Source organism: Lampetra planeri, chromosome 4 (assembly GCF_965212315.1).
Source record: "Lampetra planeri chromosome 4, kcLamPlan1.2.h2, whole genome shotgun sequence".
Classification (NCBI taxonomy): Eukaryota; Metazoa; Chordata; class Hyperoartia; order Petromyzontiformes; family Petromyzontidae; genus Lampetra; species Lampetra planeri.
This window is the reverse complement of record NC_136110.1, coordinates 4,390,668-4,412,809: the sequence shown is the minus strand read 5'-3', so window position 1 is coordinate 4,412,809 and position 22,142 is coordinate 4,390,668. Positions and strand designations below refer to the sequence as shown.

General features: G+C 49.6%; 1 protein-coding gene across 3 annotated transcripts in view; it reads left to right on the top strand.

The window, feature by feature from the left end:
- The window catches only part of LOC144717595 (receptor-type tyrosine-protein phosphatase alpha-like), a 99,512-nt gene that overhangs the window by 42,026 nt on the left and 35,344 nt on the right, over window positions 1-22,142 (top strand). Inside the window, exons 2-6 of one of the 3 annotated variants that reach the window (XM_078593085.1) lie at window positions 2,215-2,309; window positions 4,104-4,193; window positions 9,100-9,132; window positions 9,302-9,319; window positions 10,037-10,109. In XM_078593085.1, coding sequence (XP_078449211.1) covers window positions 2,222-2,309; window positions 4,104-4,193; window positions 9,100-9,132; window positions 9,302-9,319; window positions 10,037-10,109 — 302 coding nt within the window. In that variant the 5' untranslated portion in view covers window positions 2,215-2,221. Of the gene's footprint in view, window positions 1-2,214; window positions 2,310-4,103; window positions 4,194-9,099; window positions 9,133-9,301; window positions 9,320-10,036; window positions 10,110-19,790; window positions 20,306-22,142 lie in introns of those variants that run through there. The other 2 variants (XM_078593086.1, XM_078593087.1) reach the window with 2 other exon arrangements.

Genomic DNA, 22,142 nt, shown 5'->3' with positions numbered 1-22,142 from the left:
ACACGCTCCGGCTCAGTGCTGAAGAGTTTCTGAAGCGGGCGTTCAGAAGCGTGTCGGTGACCGCCGACGGAAACTGAGCGTTTTCCTCCTCCATCGCCCCAAACTTCTCCCCCGTCCCACCTCCGTGCCAATCTTAGAAAACACTCGCCAGCCTGTAGCGTCATCGCCCGAGTGCCACCTTTAATATCGCGTTCACCACGCCACCCGGCTCGGCCGCTGCGCCTTAAACCCTTTGAACGTTTCGAGTGCGATTTCCCCGTTAAAAGCGGCCCCGTGCGCGTCGTGCCGCTCGACGGAAGCCTCCGAGTGGAGAAATCCACTTCGCCTTCGGCGGAGAGCGGCGACCGCGCCTCGCTCCCTCGACGGGCTCCGTCGTTCGAAAGTGCGCGACGACGCGTTCGACGTTCTGTTTCCGCACCGACGCGCAAGGTTCACCCGCAGGCAGCGGAGAGTGCCCGCGACGAGATGTAGGTTAAAAAAAGGAGGCGAGCCCAAAATAGCCGACCATTAATTATGAAACGTGAACACGAGATGTGTGGAGTTTAAACTATGTTCGGGATAAACACGTGTGAACTTCTGTCGCGCACCGTACGGAGCCAACCGTGCTAATCAGACAGCAAACGAAACACAAAAATCAGATCTCAAGAAGTTCGTTTTCATTCGAGAACACGTCGTACTCCAACGCACCACGAGCGGCATATTCCAACAACACGAATGGCACAGTCACACTTTGGAAGTCGGTGGGAGGGGGGGGGTCACCTTCTCGCGACTTGTTCTCGGTGCTTACTGCGTACATCTACTGACGGGATCTGTGAAGTGCGCCCACCATGTCATCGTTGATGAGAGGAGTTCTACTACTGTACTATGACTGTACAAAATGTGCACGACTACTGGCTGCTGACCAAGCGCTGAACCTACTCGTAGTCTGTGCTCTCCTGCGTATTCGAAGCTTTCCCATGTCGGCACATTCAGCATTCAACCGTCGGATGGATTTTTGTCCGAATTGCTGTAGGTTGTCTCTCAGTGATGTCTTAACATGTTGCTGGATAAATCACGGCACGCACTGTGGGCGAATCGTGCCAACGCAGAGAACGAAACAAAAAAACGCATTGGGCCAAGTTAATAATTTATTTTTTATAGGAAACAGCCAAAAACGCACCAAGGTAGCAATTTAACCCCATCGTCCGTGATGGAATATGCGTGGGACCGTTTGCGTCAACTTAATTGGACGAGAATGGGCGTTCGCCAAAATCGCGAATTGGGCCAGAAGCGCGTGCTCGTGACGGCACAGAAGCAAGGTTGGAGCTCATTTGTCCTCGTTCGTCAAAGGCGGGGTGTATATATATATTTTTTTCCTAAAGCGTGCCGACCTCAGGAATGATAACGCAATGCACAATCGGCATGTGGCATGGCTGTTTGGATTAGCTTCACGTGGCGGGGCCCCGCAGCACAATCATCCGGCCATGATTTAGAGATGAGAGCAAACACGTACTCAGAGTCAACCGCCGCGGTCGCTGAGCCGTGGGTTTGTTAACCCCTCGCGATGCAGAGGCATTTAACGCGTGGGTAGTTAAAGTGGTGGGTCTCTAAGCAAGACCACTGGTTAACGTGTTCCCCAACCCTCCTTAACCTCAGAAACACAACTTAGGTTGGTAAGGCCACAATACAGAGCGATCACATGTCAACGCCTCGAGTCGATGCCAACTACATCATCGTTTTGTAAGCTACGTCAGGCAACTTGAGTGAATGCGCACTATGGATATGCATTAGATTGGATTTGTTTCATGTCGTGTGTGAGTGTGTTGTGTCGCGACAGCGTTGGAGAAAAACTCAATTAAATTTAGAAGAAAACAAAGCATCTAGAACGATGTGGGAGCCTGTTGAGACCACAAGTCTCCGTTGCAAAAGTTCATCAGGACGAAATAATATAACAACACGGCAGAGAAAGTGGGTCGTTTGCCAAGTATCGGTTGCCATACCAAAATAAACAAATCGCAGCATGTGCCGTGGCAAAAACGAAATTCAACGCGGAAGACTCCGGAGCGGCGCTGGCACGGGCGCGCACGTCGCCTTCACCGTTACACGGAGCGCTGAATACCAACGCGCCGCATACCGGGGGCTCGCGCTGGAGGAGGTGGTGGCGGTGGTGGTGGGAGGGGGGGGGAACATCCGCAGACAATGTGCTGACTCGCCCGAGGTGTGTGTGTGTTGCAGGAACGCCATGGACACGCGCGCCATCCTGCTGTGGTGCGTCAGCGCTGCCCTCTCGCGAGCCCAGCTGCCATCGGAGCAGGCGACGAGCGCCATCGGTAAGCGCTGCAGTTTACACCGTAGCTGTCGCGTGCGCAGGCGGTGCGACTGCACTGGGTCCGACGGGCTGGAGGCGCGCAGGCAACGGGCTATGGAAAGGTGGAGGGGGTCGGGGGGGCCTAGTGCGCCTGTGCCCACGGGCCGAAGAGCCCCAGGTGCTGGGCTAGGAAGAGGAGAGGGCCGTATTTAATTCCTTGTTGCAGGGCCCATGCCAACCACTGCTGCATGTGGCTCCCGTAGTCAGGGTTTGGTGATGTGTCATGATTCACCCAGTCACTGCCCACGATTTGATGATTTGTTATGATTGGAGATCGTGATGAGGATCTTTTTTTTTACCCTCATATGCATGACGGGTAGTGGCATGTCAGAGGTAGAGAACATGCCTGGAGATGGAATGATGAAATTATATCAACTGTTGTATCTCGAGACAACAATACATGGCGAAGGCTTGGGAACACCTTCATGCAGTTGTAGATAAATCATGATCATGATGATAGCAAAGAATGCACTCAGAGTACTGTTTTTCTTATGTTGCATCTATAGTTTATTGTTAGCATGATGGCAGAGACGAATGGGCCCAACTAATTTTAAACACAATCCTATCATTTATCACATCTATGCAATACAAGGCAGACAATGTACACCATCTGTGTAGGGGAAGACTGCCTCATTCTGTGGAATAATTTACGGCAACATTTTAACCTCTGCCAGTAAAATTTTAAAAAACCCAACGAAAAAAATTACCCAAAGAAAAACAAAGGAACAAAAATAAACGAAGCTTGGAGGAGGAGGCTTATTTAACAAAGCAAGTATTTCACAAATGCAGTATTCACCAGAACACATTTGACCCTATTTATTTCAAGGTGTTTGGCAGAGCCAAGTTGTTTTCCACCAAGGTCGGTTTACAGTTGCAACATTAAGGGGAAGTCTAATTTTATACAGCACTTTATAAAGCACCAAGTATCATTAAATATGCATGGAAGCATAGATCATGGATCAATCACAAAATCAGACGCATCATATCGACTGCTCGGAGAAGCCGGTGTTCTTGGGCAAAGGACGACACATCGTTGCTTAGAAGGGATGATGGCAGATTGATGAGAGTGGCGACGGACTGGCAGCCCCGAAGGGAAGATTGCAACCGGGAAGGAGACACCGCCGTTCAGGATGGAGCGATCAGATCAGTACCCGTGCGGGAGCGGGACGGATTGTGGCGTCGCAGGAGCGTGAGGTGATGGCGATGGAATGCGGAGGCCGTCATTCAGCGGAGGATAAGCAATGGCTGATTGATGTTGCTGATCGACGATCTGTGGTGCGTTATTGATGATGATGGTGATGGTCACTTCGGGTAGTGGTCATGATGGTATTGGGAGTGGTGGTGGTCGTGATAATTATGGGTGATCGTGGTGATGAAGATGATAATGATATGTGATGATGGTGGTAATGATGGGCAATGGCTATGATGGTGGTGATGATAATGATAATGATGGTGGGTAGTGATAGTGATGATAAAGATGGGTGGTGGTGATCATGATGGTAACGGGTGGTGACGGTGTTAATCGAGGCAGCGATGGTGATGACGAAAGCGGTGGTGATGATGATAATGGCAACTAGGATGATGATGACATACAGACAGTGGCCAACATTTTGCTCAAAGTCATTCATTCAGCCTGACTGAAATCTTAATGAAATCACCTGCAGTGATTTCTCCCAGTGGTCTAAAAATAATATTTGCCAACACTTGCATCGGTCAAGTAGTGCATCACGCGTGCTGCGTTCTTTTTTTCTAACAGAGCAACAACCGACTCCAACCCAGACCGCCCCTCAAATCACACCGGCCGTGGGACTCAAAGCCCATCGCTCGGCTCCTCCAAACACACGTGGTGGCGCTTGCACGCTCGCACGCACGCTTGCACGCACGCACGCACGCACGCACGCACGCTCACATGCACGCTTGCACGCACGCACGCACGCACGCTCACATGCACGCTTGCACGCACGCACGCACGCACGCCCGCTTGCACGCACGCTCGCACGCACGTACGCGCGCACGTACGCGCTGGCCTCATTGCAGTCACGACCGTGGACCTTCACTCAATTTCATGTTTCACTGAATCAGTTTGAAGAGGTGAGCAAGGAGAGTAATTGAATGTGTGCTCCAAGGCCCTGTAGGGGTTAGTAATCACGGCAGGCGTTTTTCGAGAACGATGCCAAGACTCGAGATGCGCCTGCGTGTGCGTGCTACGGTCAGCTCTATAACGACACTTGACGTGCCATTCCCTTTGCAGCGCGGTGTGTTAAAGGTGCAACCGTTTATTTGCTTGTTCGCACCGCTGCTGGCGGAAGGACGTCCACTAAAGGAGGCTCAAGAGAGCCCCTTTAGATGCTATTTGGCCTACTTTTCCACATTGGCCAGATGCCTTGGAAGAGATGGCGATACCCAAACTTGGCCGCACCGTACGTGACCTGCCTGTTGAATAGCAGCGACACGATATGATGCTGCTTAAACAATAGACAACACGCAGTTGTTGAGCACAGGCCAAAAGGTCCAAAACGTCAAGCGGCCACCAACAAAAAGCACTATCAAAGCTGGAATAGATAAGAGTTCAACGCGAGTTATAGCACCGTCTACGTGATTATGCGAACGCCTCATTATGTTTGCAGGATGCCTCATTGGCATCCTGGAATTATATGGTTTATTTCAGCCCAAACGTTTATAAAGTTGCAAGGCTCTGTTCACGTTAACACCCAGAACCACCAGGATAATTGCACTGAAAATATACACTCCTGGGATGGCGACACACACGCACGCACGCATACAGCGTTTAATCACGATCTTTCACCGGCTTTTGATTCTCACGTGAACGAGCGGGAGTAGGGATAACAAAGTGCGAGTTCAAAGCCGAGTCAATCTGTGGGTGTGTGGGTGGGTGGGTAGCAGAGGTTGCAACCGGGTACCCGATACCCGTACCCTACCCGATACCCAGCTACCCGTACCCGGCCGGGTACGGCTACCCGTTTGCGACCCTGGTGCGGCCGGGTACGGGTACGGGTAGGCCGTGAGTCACTGGTGAGTAACCGTTTGTCACTCATTTCGGGTAGGGTACGGGTAGGGAACGGGTACCCATTTGCGACCCTGGTTCGGCCGGGTACGGGTACGGGTAAGGAATCAAAACCCCTTTGCGACTTCTGGTGGGTAGGAGAGCGTGCGTGGGGCTCGTGAATCACCAGGAGGGGGCGGAGGGGGGTCTTTATATCCCTCACATTGCTCTTTCACCTCTGACAACCACACGCATGTGGGCCGGGCGATTCTGTGCCACGTTTCCACGACCACTGGAAGAGCTGGCTCGGTGGCACAGCATGGTCCCGTGGTTCCCAACGCCGTGTGCCGATGGCCCACTCGTGCACTTCGTGAGCACTGCACAGTAAGAGCCGCGTGGGGCTGACTCAGCCCCAGCACGGCCCTGTCATACAGTCGCCAGGTGACGCCAGGTTGTTTTTCCACTGCGCCAGTCGAGGCGCGCCGCTGGCGTTACACGCAGTGAACAGGGTTGACTCAGCGACGCGGTTCACCGTGTCGGTGTTCTGACGTACGTCCGGAAGGCTCTTCCTCCCGATATTAGGAAGCCACTGGAATTTCTTTAGAACTGCTTTTTGGGTTTACTGCGTTGTCCTTCCCCCACACCTCTGATTAACACCGTTGGCAACGTACGGTGTGCGGCGAAAGAAGTTAAACATGCATACATACAGTACATACATAAATACGTCACGCAAAATGAACATTTTATTAACCCCGCCACTCCTGGCCCTGACTGGAAATTCACACATACGGCAAGGGCCCCACGCAAGTTTGGCTCGGATGTCCCAGTGGAAAAAAGGGGTCTTCCAGAGCCAGTTTGGTTTCCGAGTCAGCCAGTAGAGTTGCCATGGAAACACGGGGCTGATCCCATTAGCTCAGTTCACGATCGGAGCCAGCTCACTTCCCAGTGGTCATGGAAACGCAGCATGAGTGCACATATTTACTGACCTGCATTGTGCCTCCTACGGACCTGCGGCTCTAAGACCTATTTTGGCTAATTAGAAAGCCATGAGTACTCAATTTGTATTCTCAGCATCGTATTAGCATTCTAATATAACAATACATAATGGGCATTTTTTCTATATTTTTTTTAACACAGATATGTACAAACACATATGCATACACAGATATTCAAATGCACACGTGCACAGAAACATATGCAAGGTTTCATATTCTTGGTTCTTTCGGTAAAGTCACGTAGAAGGGAAAAATGTAAATAATAAAAATATAAAACAATAAAAATCTGTAAATCAAAATTTATATGCAAGGTTGTAATGTTGAAAATCTAAAATATACAATACAAAACAGTGAATGCACCTTTTATTAAATATGGTATATTACAATATATATTTTATTACAAATAAAATGGATTGAACAGATTTATAATAGATTTTTTGGGTTCGGCCACAGAACGATTTGACCAAAATGTGTGTTGTGTAGACCCTCCACCACCCGACTCGGTATTTAATGAATCACTTGTGCTCATTATTCAGGAATCAACATTTCAGCGCATTTGTGTTCATGTCTTGGAGCAAATAAATCTCCGTCGGTTGAAATCGTGGAACGCACTCAAAATGAACCAAGAAGATGATGCTCTCACTTGACAATTCAGATTTAAATATTTCTACAGCCGGCGTGCATGCAAAGTGGGTCGTTTGGCGAATGCACAAATGATGTGCACTGCAACACTGAAGATGATGTAGTCGCCCTAATAGTGCACTATGTTTGGCAGGAAGCATATATCACCGTTATGTCATAAATGGTTCAAATAATATGTGGCACTTTGTATAACCTACGTGCTATGAAACCTCTCGCCTCCAACAATATCTCTTGGAATGTGCCGAATCGCGCAAGCTAAGCAAGGGTTGAGTGTGAGGATGTGCGCCCGCTGTGCACAGCAGTTGCTACAGGCTGCTGTGCTGCTACATTGGTGGGCAGCAGAGGGCATTGTGGGGACATCGATTGTTGTATTGTACTTCTCTGTTCCCACATCTATGCTCCCTGCTTTCACCAACCAGCCATGACGAAATACGGCCAAATATATAACCCCCATGACCCACGGAGCGTGGAATGGCCCTCATCCAGCAGTCGATTGACAAAACAGGCTACGTGTGAAACCTCTTCCATGCAAAATTCCCCTGGTGTTAGACATTTCTTAAAATACAACCTTCGCAGATGTTTAACGTGCCCTGATTATTAATGCGACGACACGTTATCAAGGCCTACCTCACGAATGCACAGCCTTTGTGTTTGTCAAGCCATTCGCTGGAAAAAAAAAAGAAAGACTCGTGGATATTCTCTGCCCCCACCCGGACCTCTTTCCTTCAATTCACAGCGACGTAAATTAAGGGCCTGGGCCCGAGAGAGGAGGAAGACGGCAACAATAGCTGTGACCGTAGCGGCTGGGCCGAGCCATGTGGTCAATACAGAACGAAAACCAGAGGAATCTATCTGAACCAATTCCACATTGAACACCGCGTGCACTCGTGCTAACGTCCCGTGCCGAACGGATGTTTACGTATGGTTTTATAGTGGATATCTTTTCAGTAATCCTCGCAAAATAATACCATAATTGTGGTTGAGCAAACTATAGTGAATCCGCGGGGGGGAGTGGTGGTGCAGTGTTTGTTTGTGCACTGCCGTGTGAAACCAGTTTTCTGAGTTTTATACCTGACCGTCGCTAGCGTCAGCGGTGAGTGACATTTGAATCAGTCCTGGGCTCCCACTACCAGAGGTGGGACAAAGTCATTGTTATGCAAGTCCAAGTCGAGTCGCAAGTCATCAAATTCATGACTCGAGTCTGACTCGAGTCCAAGTCACATGACTCGAGTCCACATCTCATAGGTGGGACAAAGTCATTGTTATGCAAGTCCAAGTCGAGTCGCAAGTCATCAAATTCATGACTCGAGTCTGACTCGAGTCCAAGTCACATGACTCGAGTCCACACCTCTGCCCACTACTACACCAATGTGCAGTAACCATAACCAAAGTGGTGCAGTTTGGTTAAATTACTCCCCTGGCTGACATGGCACGGAAAAGCCTTCGACCAGCAATGGATTTACAATGCACTGTCATCATCATCATCACCACCACAATACATGCGCAAATATCCCGTAGGTGATCACTGCACATTCCGTCATTTGTTTCCACTTAACCTCTGTCTTGTGCCAATATGCTCAAGTAGTGCCACATCTTTCTGGCACCAAATCTCTTGTGTCGTTAAGCCATTCTCTGTTAGGTCTTCCTCAATGCACTGCACATTATTATTACTATGAGATATATTGTCGATTTAAAGCTTTCGTGACTGCAGGGATTCACATTCTTGGTTCTTTCGGTAAAGTCACGTAGAAGGGAAATAATAAAATAACAAAAATAAAACATGATAAAATTCTCACGACGTTTCGGCCACAACGCAAGCAGCCGTCCTCAGAACCAAGAATATGATATATTGTCAATTGACTATTTTCTGTGTGTTGTGCCAATAACGGGGGGTTGATTGGCACAACACGCTGGCAGTGTAGGTTTCTGAAGGGGGGTACCTAGAACCGGTTAAAATATCACTCACCACTGATAGTAACCATGGCTGGGATTCAAACGTCGGTCACCAGGTTCATAGCGCAGTTTACTAACCACTGTGCCACCACTCCCAATATAATTGCATATGTATTATCTTAACATTCTAACGTTACTTTTGCTCTCTCTTTTTCTAGATTCTGACTCTTTGCACCCAGATGACAACACAAGTACGTCCCTACATCACAAGAGTGCATGCTTTGCAATTATCAAATCGTATTCTACTCAATTGTAAACATAGAATGTTAATTATGCAGTGTACACGGCATCTTCCATTTACAAAACTGTAACATTTGTTTGTTATGTTAACACTATTTTATTTGTGTTATCCCCCCACAGGAGCCATGAACAGGCAAGGTGAGCTGATGCTGTGTTGACAGCAGCGACACACTCCAGGGGCAAAGCGCTCGATTCTCTAACCCTGGATTATGTGATGTAGGTGCACACCACTCTAATTGGTGGTTTGCACCTACATCACATAGTCCAGGGTTAGAGAATCACGTCGGGATCATACGTGCGAGATGCCCTCCTGCAGGGGCCAGCGATCGAGATGTGCCTGCACGAAGCAGCGCACCAACTCGATCGTTGCCCTGGCTCTGTGGGGCTTTTGGAGTGTTGCCCCATCGTCCGTGTGGGTTTTTACCAAACGCCGTTTGTCCGTCATTTCTTTGATAATCTAGAAATAAAGGTTGGACAAGGAATTAGCGATGCATCGTGAATTGGCACGAAACTTCCCCACTCCAAAATGTTCATTTGTGTTTTTGAGTGACCTAACTTGGAGAGCGGACAAACATTTCTAATTAAGATAACTAACCGCCCGGCAACCACCGCCTCACTGCCATCTGCGAATCACAAAGCAAAACAAAGAGTGCGCTACAGTGCCTGTTTGGACAAGGTGAAGAGAAAGAGCGGGAGATTACATGCCATTCATCATCCAATGCCGGCGAAGGGACGATAAAGTTAGGACCAAAAAGTCAACGTAAAAAAAATATTGCACATCTATCATCTACAAGATATACGTGTCTGTTGCACGATATCGTGCCGGTGATTGCGGTTGTGTTTGTCTTTCTGCAGTGCTGGTGGGAGTGGTGGTGGCACTGGTGCTGCTACTGGCGACCTTCGGGGCCGTCATGCTCTACATTCTGCGGTGAGGCCTCCTTCCAGCGATGCACCGCAAGTGTCTGTGTGCTCACCTCCTCAACTCCTCACCTCATCAAAGCTTCAGCTCCCTTCCTCCTGGCCTCCCCACCTCTCCACCTACTTACCTGTTACCTGCCCACCTTCTCACTTACCAACCTCAACTCCCCACATCGTCACCTGTCCCCACTTCCTTACTCCCCCCCCCCCACGCCTCATCCCCACTTCCCCAGGGCCCGACATCGTTCCCCCATTTAAATTGTGGCTCAAGCAACGACGACGCAAATTTGCAGGCGGCTTCTGTACCTGGGCAATGTTTGTGTGCGCGCGCCCGTGTGTCATGCATGTGGGGAGCGGTGGTGGCGTGGTTAGTACACCGTGCTACGAGCACGTTGACCCTGATGTCAACCCTCGTTCACAGCCAAAACCGGTGGCGAATATCTGAACTGATTGTGGGCATCTCCCCTAGGTCAACTCAGCCTTAAAAGAGTACCTGATGCGGTGCAACAATGGTGGAGACAAAGGCGGCCGGACGTGGGGCTAGCCACCCCCTCCCTGCCAATCCACTCTCCACGTGTTACACTGACAATAATAGGCGCTCGCTAGCAGTACTTTCCCCCAGCAGGCTACGTAGGGGATTTTGTCTTGTCATTCCTCTACAATATACGTGCTCTTTTAGTTAAAAATGTTTCTTTTATAAATGCATCTGGCCAGATAGCTCGTCGTGAGAGTGAGCGGCTCGCAATCGGAAGGTTGTGGGTTCAAATCATGATTGCTGGATGCTGACTCAGCCCACCATCACTACGTGGACATTAAAATTAATACCGCTGTATGGGCAAGACGACAGTGGTTGCCCGATGGAAAGACTCACACTCGCCATAGGAATGTGGAATGTTTGTGCATTGGCTCGGGGCTGTAGCAGGAGATGAATGCTGCCGCAATACTCAATTGAGCAACAAATCACTTTAACTGTACCTATTAAATATAAGCATATATATATATATCTCTTTGTTAATTTAGCCAAACATAACTCGCAACGCTAAGCAGATAAACAGGCCAGAAGGGGACCCTTGTGTTAACTCTTGGGAGACTCATCATGCCCCAGGTCCCACGTGTGGTGAGGATGGATGATTCCGACAAAGCAAATGTTCACAGTGGGCCCCTTCTTGGAAATCCATTAATTATCAATTATATCATTAGTCAATGCCAAATCGAGAGACACGGTTATTCCCAAGTCACAGCCATACCCCTAAAAGGTAGTTGGCTGACAAACCTCGGGATATATTTTAATGGATATTCTGGATATCTGGATATTCTGAATGGATATTCTTTAACCACTTTGGCTTAAAGATTGCCAGGAACCTTTGTTACTGCCAAGTGGAACACCGGATACGGCTCATATGTTATTAACAAATCAGATAAATACAAGTACAGCCCTTTGTGAATCCAAGGTCTCCCCATGCCAACCAATGCATGAGGGTTCATTGACCGTACTTCACCATGCTGGTTCAGCGTGGGTTAGACGATCGTGACACAATGTGCATTACAATTTGGATTTCCGTAGCATCTAAACGCGGCGCATCTCAAGATGCTGTACAGGAAAAAAAGTCGGGCGTGTTAATTTTACAAAAGACAGGGAATCAATCCGAGACAGATTAAAAAAAAAAAACAAAGGTCTTGAGCCTGGATTTGACCAAGAACACGGAGTCGACAGCACGGGTAGCTGGGGGAAGGACGTTGCAGGCTATGGAGGCAGCAGAGGAGAATGAGCACCATCCACAATTAGCGAAGGTTGACCAGATGGCCGACGTTATAACGGTGATCAAGAAGGGCGAGGAAGCTGACGTTTGGCACAAATAAGTCAAGCCTGTACTTGTGACTCCACAATACAATCTACTAAATGTCGTAATATGTGCCTCCAAAAGTGACAGCACGTACGTTGATTGCTTTCGCTCACTGGGTGACGTAACCCCTAATGTTCTCTATGTCGTTTTAAGTCTTGTGCTGGACACTTACACAATACCCATCATCATTCTTGAAGTCATGTGCCACTTGGTTCACTCGTGTACGGAAATATACATCCGTGAAAAAAAGTAATTTACCTCCCATGGAATGTGGCGCTAAAGCCGTTGACGAATGTTGTACGGCATATACAAGACTGAGATGGCCGGGTGATATATTGCACACACCTATAATGCCTGTAGCCATCATCTCTATATACAAATGCGTAAAGGTATACATATCTTGAGCAAAAGCCAGATGGGGTTAGGGTAAATTATAGTTCTGTTGTATATCCTCGTTCAGCTTAACTTTGGAAAGCCTTCCTCTAAAGGTCACGCATTTATGTTAAAATCCGCAAGACTCCGGGCTATTATATTATTATTTAATTGCGTGCCCTATCTATAAATCCTGAAGTTACCTGCCACCAAGAACCTGAAAATGGATGACATACATTTTTTTGCAAAGTCAAAATACAAATGTGCATGTTGGGGGCGGGGTGGGGGGTCCTCCAAATGTGTTTCCGATTGTGCTACATCAGGACACGAGGTAAAGAATTTATTTGGAAATCTCGCACAGCAGTGCAACCCATGCATGGCAGATAATAGCTGCAGATGAGATTTTTCAGGGGACTGCTCCCACTAATACCCTGCAAATGCCCTTTTTATAATTTCCCCACACACCCTGCTATGAGACTGACACAATAAACCGAAACCAACCATTGTGTTGCTTCATAGATTTGGACTTTTTTCCAATTAATTGCAAAGCCACATTTAATCTTGTGGGTGTGTGTGTGTAAATGGGGGTGACTGCCATTCGTGGGGAGCGGTAGTGTAGCGGTTAGCGCTACGCTGCGCTATGAACCTGGCGACCTGGGTTCGATTCCCGCTCACGGCCAACACCAGTGACGATTATCTGAACCGGTCCTGGGCCTCCCCTAGGTCGACTCAGCCTGAAATGAGTACCTGGTTCGGTGTATAAACATCGCCACTAGGGAGACAAAGGCGGTCGGGCGTGGTGCTGGCCACCCACCCCCTCGTGTACCGTTCCGGCCTTCATAGGTGCTCGCTAACAGCACTTGCCCCTACAGTCTGTTAAGGCTATACGGGGATCTTTGTCTTTTTTTTGACTGCCATTAGACCATCGAATCGGAACACTTTGAGAATCCAGTTGTAATCTCGGGTGGCTGAGATGCCAAGTCTAAAGTAAACTCCTAAGCCACCTTCCAGAAATATGAGCAGTTTGCGTCTACATAATTCGTGTTGCATGCCTGCAGAGAAACATCATTGCTGCAGCTTAAAAGCGCAGTTTACTCACACAATGCCTCAATCACGGTATTTGGCGAACGGCGTCTTTTAGCGCCAGCGACGTTCGCTGGCCATGCCAACTCCCACGATGTGATTGTGATATTCACGTTACAAAGATGCGTTCCCCAAAAAAACACTCTGCGGTCTCAAGGAGATTAAACCATCGACTCCAAACCGCACTCTCAAATAGCTGTGGTCACAGCGTGGATTTAAAATAGTGTCCAAAATGCGACCGCAACTCAAGACTCCATTGTAAAACTGTGGCCATTTTTGTTTTATAGGTCTTGAGCCTGGAGTTAGTCCAGGCTCGATAAACACAGAAGTGGGGGGGGGGGGTCGACAGCATGGAGAGCTGGGGGACGGCTGTTCCACACAGTGGGGGGCAGCAGAGGAGAACGAGCACTGAGAGAAGGCTGATCGGGGGGGGGGGGGGGCTTGGACAGAAAGCCTTGGGTTGCGGGAGTGGAGAGTGAACGGAGGGGAGTTACTTGACACGAAGAGTGGAGAGGCAGGCGAGTGCATTTTTCCACGTTGAAAACTCATTTCTTGAGAACTGCTTTTTGGTCTGTTTCGTTTGTTGTCCTTTCCCCGCACATCCGATTAGCACGGTTGGCAGCGTATGGTGCGAAAGAAGTTCAATATACACGTACACACACACGTGACGGGAAGGAAGAGTGAGATAAGAGGTGGAGAGGGAGGCAGGCGGAGGTCGAGGTAGCATTGTGCAGGCTGTGAGTGTGATCTTGAAATTGATCCGGGATTGGATTGGAAGGTCGGTGGAGCTATTGAAATATTGAGGTGATGTGACCTCGCTTACGGGTGCCGTCGAAGTGCCTGGCAGCGTGGCACTTTGGGTCACGTGGAGTGAGAGTTTTGCTTGCAGTTAGAGGTACTCTACTGTATTTTATAATGAGGTCAGGGTGGTTCAATGGCACCGTGGGTATTGTTGTCCACCTGCTTAACTCGAGTGCACATATTAGGCACGAACTCTGCCCAACTGGTCATGTATTCGGTGGAATATTTACAGCGCAAAAATAATTGCGTTCACCGATCTTGTGAATGATTGATACGCTCCTGTTCATTTGACATGAGGTCACTCCTTTTTAGTTTGCCTTGAAACGTCAAATGCATTAGCAACTAACGTGTGACCAATATACACAACGTACCTTTATCCTCTGGTGTCGATAATGTACAGCCGGGAACATTGCATGTTCTTTCTTCCCGAAAGAAAATGTACTAAGTTTATGCCGGTGCTGTTCGTCCAAGGGAATTGAACTGTTCCAAAAAAGTGCCGCGGTCATTCAAAGTGAGCAGTGGCAACCATATGCCTTCCTCCGTGCTTTGTAATTTCAAATCCTTGGACAAGCCTGCAACACTTCCCAAAACCCGGAATGAAGTCGCCCTAATTAAGGGGCAATCGAACGCGTTCCACTTTGGTGGCTACCGCGAGAGATTGAATAGCAAAACAACGTGTTTTACTCCACTCACGCGAAACACCATACCTGGCGAAATGCCAGCGATTTTCAATACTGTAGTCGTGATCCGCATATAATCCTCGGTATGTGCTCACAGCTTGATACGAAATGTTGAGCCACATTTGTGTCCGTAGTAACGAAGATGATGGGGGGGGGGGTTGGGAGTCGTGGCGCAGTGGTTAGCGCGAACCAACCCGAGAAAACCAGTGAAGTATGGTCAAACACTCAAACAACCCCTGTGGCTGAAATAGCGTGGGGAGGCCTTCCTTCAGCGGTGGATTGATCATAAACTACGATGTTATATTCTTAGGATGTTTCGGTAAAGTCACGTAGGGAAAAATTTTAAATTAATAAAAGTTAAATAAAAATAATTTACATTTTTTATCTACGTGACTTTACCGGAAAAACCCTAAGAATATGAATCCTTGCAGTCACAAAAGCTTCAAATCTAGAATTAATACGATGTTATATATGCTAAATACTCATTTAAATTAATAATACACAAGCACTCAAAACAATACCATTAGTGTAAAACAGTGATGCATGTCGATAATTAAGATAATTATGAGTGTTTTATGATTGTTTTAGATATCTGAATTAACTAAACACTACTGCACAGATACAGGTAACACACGTGTATAATACACAATCACTCGCACACAGGGAGCTTGAGTAAAGGTTTAAACCAAGTCATGTAATCTAATAAAGTCGTGACTGAAGTAGCATTGAGAATTCTTCATTTGGCTCTACTGTATAGCTTAATTTAAAGACGACACATGGAATGTGTATGGATGTATATAAACACGTATCTGGAGTTTGTACCCCAAGTGTTGACAGTGCAACATACGTAAGATAAAACGAGTGGTTATAATGCTGAAAGCTGCTGAGGACATTACACAAACACATCAAACAAAAGAACAAAGTTCCCCCTTTATAGACTTTTGGGGCAAGTGCTATTAAGCAAGTACCTACTAAGACCGGCACGCCACGCGATGGGTTGTTGTGACCAGCATCACGTCTGGCCGTCTATGCCTCCCCATTGCTGATGTTTCCGCATCAGGTCTTCATTAAGGGCTGAGTCTACCTAGGGTAAGCGCATGGCCGATTCAGATACCATTCGAAACTTGTTGATAGCCGTCGCTGAACCTAGGTCACCGTGTTCGCAGTGGAGTGGAGTGCTAAGCCCACAACCACAAACCCCAATACACACACCAATGAACAATTTCGCACACCCTTGCACCTTCTGGGAAAAAAAAAACATAAGCACACACGTGGGCTAATTTAATCATCCACGGCTCAACCCTCTGTAACGTGTAGCTTTGCACGTGGGGGTCAGTGCGTGTGAAAATATGCACGGGCTGCTGCAACCACCGTCCCTTGTGCACACATGCACCCACAATATCTGGCAGTTCTTGCACGAAGATCCCACGTATAGCCTTAACGGACTTTTGGGGGCAAGTGCTGTTAGCGAGCACTTTTGAAGGCCAGCACGGCACACGAGGGGGTGGGTGGGCCAACACCACGCCCAAGCCGCCTTTGTCTCCCCAGTGGCGATGTTTACGCATCTCACCAGGTACTCATTTGAGGCTGAGTCCAGCTAAGGGAGGCCCAGGACCGGTTCAAATAATCGTCACCGGTGTTGACCGTGAGCGGGAATCGAACCCGGGTCGCCAAGTTCATAGCGCAGCGCGCTAACCGCTACACCACCGCTCCCCACTACCGCACACACTCACATACACTCACGCAACGCGCACCGCCCCCGAAGCCACATCCTGCCAAGTAGAATGGCTCCGATGCTAATCAACAGCACCAACGCACTGGCTGCTGCCATTTGCAACCCATTACTCATTTACTGTCCAATCCTGGCCGATACCGTGGCCTTCACTTCGTGACCCTCTCTCTCTCGGTGTCGCAGAACACGGCGTGTTTATAAGTTGCGTATGTCCGAGTCACAGGTTTGCTACGTACGGTGCGAAAGAAGTTCAACGTACAGTACACACATATACACGCACCTCCGATTAGCATTGTTCGGCTACATATTGCGAAATGAATTCAGCGTACAAACATCAAATGCCCCTAAAGTCACTGGATCTCGGGAGACTAAGCAGGTTTGTGCCTGGTTAGTTCTTCAATGGGGTGATCTCAACCAACGGCTTGCCAGGTGTTATAGTATGTGGTAGGGCTGCGAGGCGTGCCCACGAGATAGAAGTGGTGTTGAGTGTCAGAACTCATCTCGATGATGCCTGATGGGTTTCCGCCGGGCACTCCTATTTCGTTCGCACACGGGCCAAACTTTTATGAAATGGAATTGGCCAAACATCTTTGTTTAGCAGAACTTGGCTTTGGGAGGAGGGGGGGGTGCAATACGTCTTCAAAGTCAGTGAGGTTTTTTTCTGGGTAAACATTTGGCAAAAGTAATAAACATTTGGCAAAAGTAAACATTGGAATTGGCAATTCATGGGGGTAGTTGGGAGGGATTGCGTCATATTTGCGGGGACTATCAGCAGCAACAAGAGGCGTAACAAGATCTTACTTCGCAACAGCTAAAAGTTGCTCATTACACCTTGCCGGACAACCTGTTTGTTGCGCTTGTGTGCCGAAGCCTCAATTGTGTCGCGTTAACGTGAGGTCGTTGCTGTGACGGTGTCCTCACGCCCCTTGGCGATGCTTAGCAAGCCTCCACGATTGCATAGGCGTTGGTCGCCGCTCTTAAAATGACAACTTTAAAACAAAACAGTTTCCTGTACGGGTTGTAAAGATGCAAGTCCAATGTTACGCCACCCCAACCGACCTTCCCCCGTGGATTAATGTCGCACTGCAATCGTTACACTTATGCACACATCGCTGTCAACCCACACGGCTTACCCCGTATTCCTGTACAGGGGAAATTGAGTTTTCAGGTCCATACGGCGTACAGCCGTTTCAATACGGGCAAACACAAATTGTATGTCTGTTTGTGTGTTCTCCCTTGTGATTGGAACTTTGTAGGATGAACCTTGAGATGTATAAGGAGCACGGGGTGGCCAATAAGGTCTGAATTGGTCTGTAATAAGGTGGGCACTGATAAGGGGTTGTGGCAGATTTGCACTTATAGTTATCGGAAACCGTGTATACAGTTCCTCGTTTCTCGACAACAACCGCCGTTCGCCGCCAAGTGTCAGAATCATCATCTTTATTTAGACTGGAAGAATCCGATGAGCTATGAAGCTCTTTTTCACGGACGTCCAGTAAGGGGGCCGGTCAGAAACGAGTGCAGAAGTACTGCATAGGAAAGCTTAGCAAGTCACACAAAAAAAAGTCTATAATTCCGAATTGACGTCACCATGGTTCTTGTGCCAGGCTAGGCTCACTCTGAAACCACGTGAAGTGGTCGAAGGCTCGCTGCTGGCAGTAGGTCAGGGAACAAAGCCATTTGCCATGGGTTTGAATGACGGAGGCGACTGGCAGATTCAACCACCTGTAACCCCCCCCCCCCCCCACGGTGTGCCAACTCCGCTGCTGCGTTTTTTATCGCCCGGCGCTGCGCTCGTTGTTGTGAGCGTCGCTCCTCCTCTGCTGCCCTCCGCTGTTGTTGGAGGGTTGACTGCCTCCAAGCGTCCCCGTCACCCCCAGCGAGAGAGGAGCAATCCAGCATCCTTCACGAGCCACGGAGGCTGATCTTTAAATTACGCTGGTACCAGTCATTGGTGTTGCAAAAAAACAAAAGCTCCCACGTATAGACTTTAACAGACTGTAAGAGCAAGTGCTGTTAGCGAGCACCTATGAAGGCCGGCACGGCAGACGACGGGGTGGGTGGCCAGGACCACGCCCGACCGCCTTTGTCTCCCCAGTGGCGATGTTTTTACTTACCTTACCGGGTTACTCATTTGAGGCCGAATTGACCTAGGGAGGGGGGTGAGGCCCAGGACAGATTCAGATCATCGTCACCGGCGTTGGCCGTGAATCTAACTCGGGTACGCTGGGTCGTTCATAGGGCAGCGGCGCTAATGGCAACACCACCGCTCCCCACAACACCACTAGGTCGACTCGACCTCAAACCAGTACCCTGGGTGCGGTGTGTAAAACATCGCCACTGGAGAGACAAAGGCGGCCGGGCGTGGTGCTGGCCACCCCACCCCCTCGTGCGCCGTGCTGGCCTTCAGAGGTGCTCGCTGGCAGCACTTGCCCCAACAGTCTGTTCAGGCTGTACGGGGGTGGGGGGGGGCAATCTTTGTCCACACGCACGCTGGCATCGCCCACTTTCGGGGGGTCACCAGAAAGTGCTTGCGAAACCCTCCCCAATCGGTCGGTTTACGCGCGTTTCCCTCCGTGACCCTTTAAGACGGACACACCGCGAACGCCGACAGGAAGTTAACAAACAAAAAACGCATGCACAGCACCACCAACCAACCACAACCACCCACCCACAACCACCCACCACCATCCTCCATCCACCCACCACCATCCTCCACCACCCTCACATCCACCCACACCCTCCACTACCACCACCCACAACCACCCACCCCCTCCACTACCCCCACCCACAACCACCCACCACCCTCCACCCCCCATCCACCACCACCCACCCCCTACACCACCACCCACCCCCTACACCACCATCCACCCACCCCCTCCACTACCCCCACCCACAACCACCACCACCTACCCACCATACCTCCACCCCCCCTCCACCACCACCCACCCCCTACATCACCACCCACCCACCCCCTACACCACCATCCACCCACCCCCTCCACTACCACCACCACCCATCCACCCACCCCCTCCACTACCACCCACCCCCTACACCACCACCCACCCACCCCCTACACCACCATCCACCCACCCCCTCCACTACCACCACCACCCATCCACCCACCCCCTCCACTACCACCCACCCCCTACACCACCACCCATCCACTCCCTCCACTACCACCACCCACCCCCTTCCACTGATGCCGGGTTCGGTTCAACGCGCGCCTGGCTGCTGGCAGCGGCGACACCCACGAACTCCGCTCACGACGACGACTGCGCGATCGACCGCTGCGCCATCGACTACTGCCGACTTGCTGCACTTACTCGGAACCTCGTGGCGAGAGGGGCTCTTTGTTGTTGACGTTGTTCGTCCGCTAAATCCGAACGCGGAGGAGAAGGATTTGGCTCGGAAGAGACAGCGGGGACAGGCATCTGGCTGCTGCTGCTGTGCTGGGAAGGGCGCAAGGGGGTGAGGGTGGGGGAAGCGCTCACACAGATCGATGGACACGGACAACGTTCTGCCGTCTGGCTCCGGACGAGGATAATTTATTGTCCGCCAAGCATCGGACACTTTTGTGTTGCGGCACCGCTTTTGTCGAGTTTTTATTTATTTTTGTTCATCTCTCTCCACCTCCTCCACCTCCTCCTGCTCTTTATCGCTCAGAAATGTTCTCGGGATGCTGTGGCAACAGGTGAAGTGAAACGGTGTCTCATTTGCGTCGGAGCTGTTTTCAAACTCCGTTGTTTCTGTGCACGGATGTTGTCGTCTCTGTGTGTGTGTCATGTCTGTGTGTGTGTGTCGTCTGTGTGTGTGTCATCTGTGTGTGTCGTCTGTATGTGTGTGTGTCGTCTGTGTGTGTCGTCTGTGTGTGTGTCGTCTCTGTGTGTGTGTGTCATCTGTGTGTGTGTGTCGTCTGTGTGTGTGTCATGTGTGTGTCGTCTCTGTGTGTGTGTTGTCTGTGTGTGTGTTGTCTGTGTGTCGTCTGTGTGTGTTTGTCGTCTGTGTGTGTGTCGTCTGTATGTGTTGTCGTCTGTGTGTGTGTCATCTGTGTGTGTGTCGTCTGTATGTGTGTCGTCTGTGTGTGTGTGTCATCTGTGTGTGTGTCATCTGTGTGTGTGTCGTCTGTGTATGTGTGTCGTCTCTGTGTGTGTGTGTCGTCTGTGTGTGTGTCGTCTGTGTGTGTGTGTGTCGTGTCTGTGTGTGTGTCGTCTGTGTGTGTGTGTGTCATCTGTGTGTGTCATCTGTGTGTGTGTGTCATCTGTGTGTGTGTGTGTCGTGTCTGTGTGTGTGTCGTCTGTGTGTGTGTGTCGTCTGTGTGTGTGTGTGTCTGTGTGTGTGTCGTGTCTGTGTGTGTGTCGTCTCTGTGTGTGTGTCGTGTGTGTGTGTGTGTCATCTGTGTGTGTCGTGTCTGTGTGTGTGTCGTGTCTGTGTGTGTGTCGTGTCTGTGTGTGTGTCGTCTCTGTGTGTGTGTGTCATCTGTGTGTGTCGTGTGTGTGTGTGTCATCTGTGTGTGTGTGTGTCATCTGTGTGTGTGTGTCGTGTCTGTGTGTGTGTCATCTCTGTGTGTCGTCTCTGTGTGTGTGTCGTCTCTGTGTGTGTGGTGTCGTCTCTGTGTGTGTGTTGTCGTCTGTGTGTGTGTCATCTGTGTGTGTGTCATCTGTGTGTGTGTCGTCTGTGTGTGTGTCATCTGTGTGTGTGTCATCTATGTGTGTGTCGTCTGTGTGTGTGTGTCGTCTGTGTGTGTGTTGTCGTCTGTGTGTGTGTCATCTGTGTGTGTGTCGTCTGTGTATGTGTCGTCTGTGTATGTGTCGTCTCTGTGTGTGTCATCTATGTGTGTGTGTGTCGTCTGTGTGTGTGTCATCTGTGTGTGTGTGTCGTCTGTGTGTGTGTTGTCGTCTGTGTGTGTCGTCTCTATGTGTGTCGTCTCTGTGTGTGTGTCGTCTGTATGTGTGTCATCTGTGTGTGTGTCGTCTGTGTGTGTGTCGTCTGTGTGTGTGTCGTCTCTGTGTGTGTGTCGTCTGTATGTGTTGTCGTCTGTGTGTGTGTCATCTGTGTGTGTGTCGTCTGTGTGTGTGTCGTCTCTGTGTGTGTGTCGTCTCTGTGTGTGTGTTGTCGTCTGTGTGTGTGTCATCTGTGTGTGTGTCGTCTGTGTGTGTGTCATCTGTGTGTGTGTTGTCGTCTGTGTGTGTGTGTCGTGTCTGTGTGTGTGTGTCATCTGTGTGTGTCATCTGTGTGTGTCGTCTCTGTGTGTGTGTCGTCTGTGTGTGTCTCGTCTCTGTATGTGTCATCTGTGTGTGTGTGTGTCATCTGTGTGTGTGTGTCATCTTTGTGTGTGTGTCGTCTCAGTGTGTGTCGTCTGTGTGTGCGTGTGTCATCTGTGTGTGTCGTCTGTGTGTGCGTGTGTCATCTGTGTGTGTGTCGTCTGTGTCTGTGTCGTCTCTGTGTGTGTCATCTGTGTGTGTCGTCTGTGTGTGTGTGTCGTCTGTGTGTGTGTCATCTGTGTGTGTGTCGTCTGTGTGTGTGTCGTC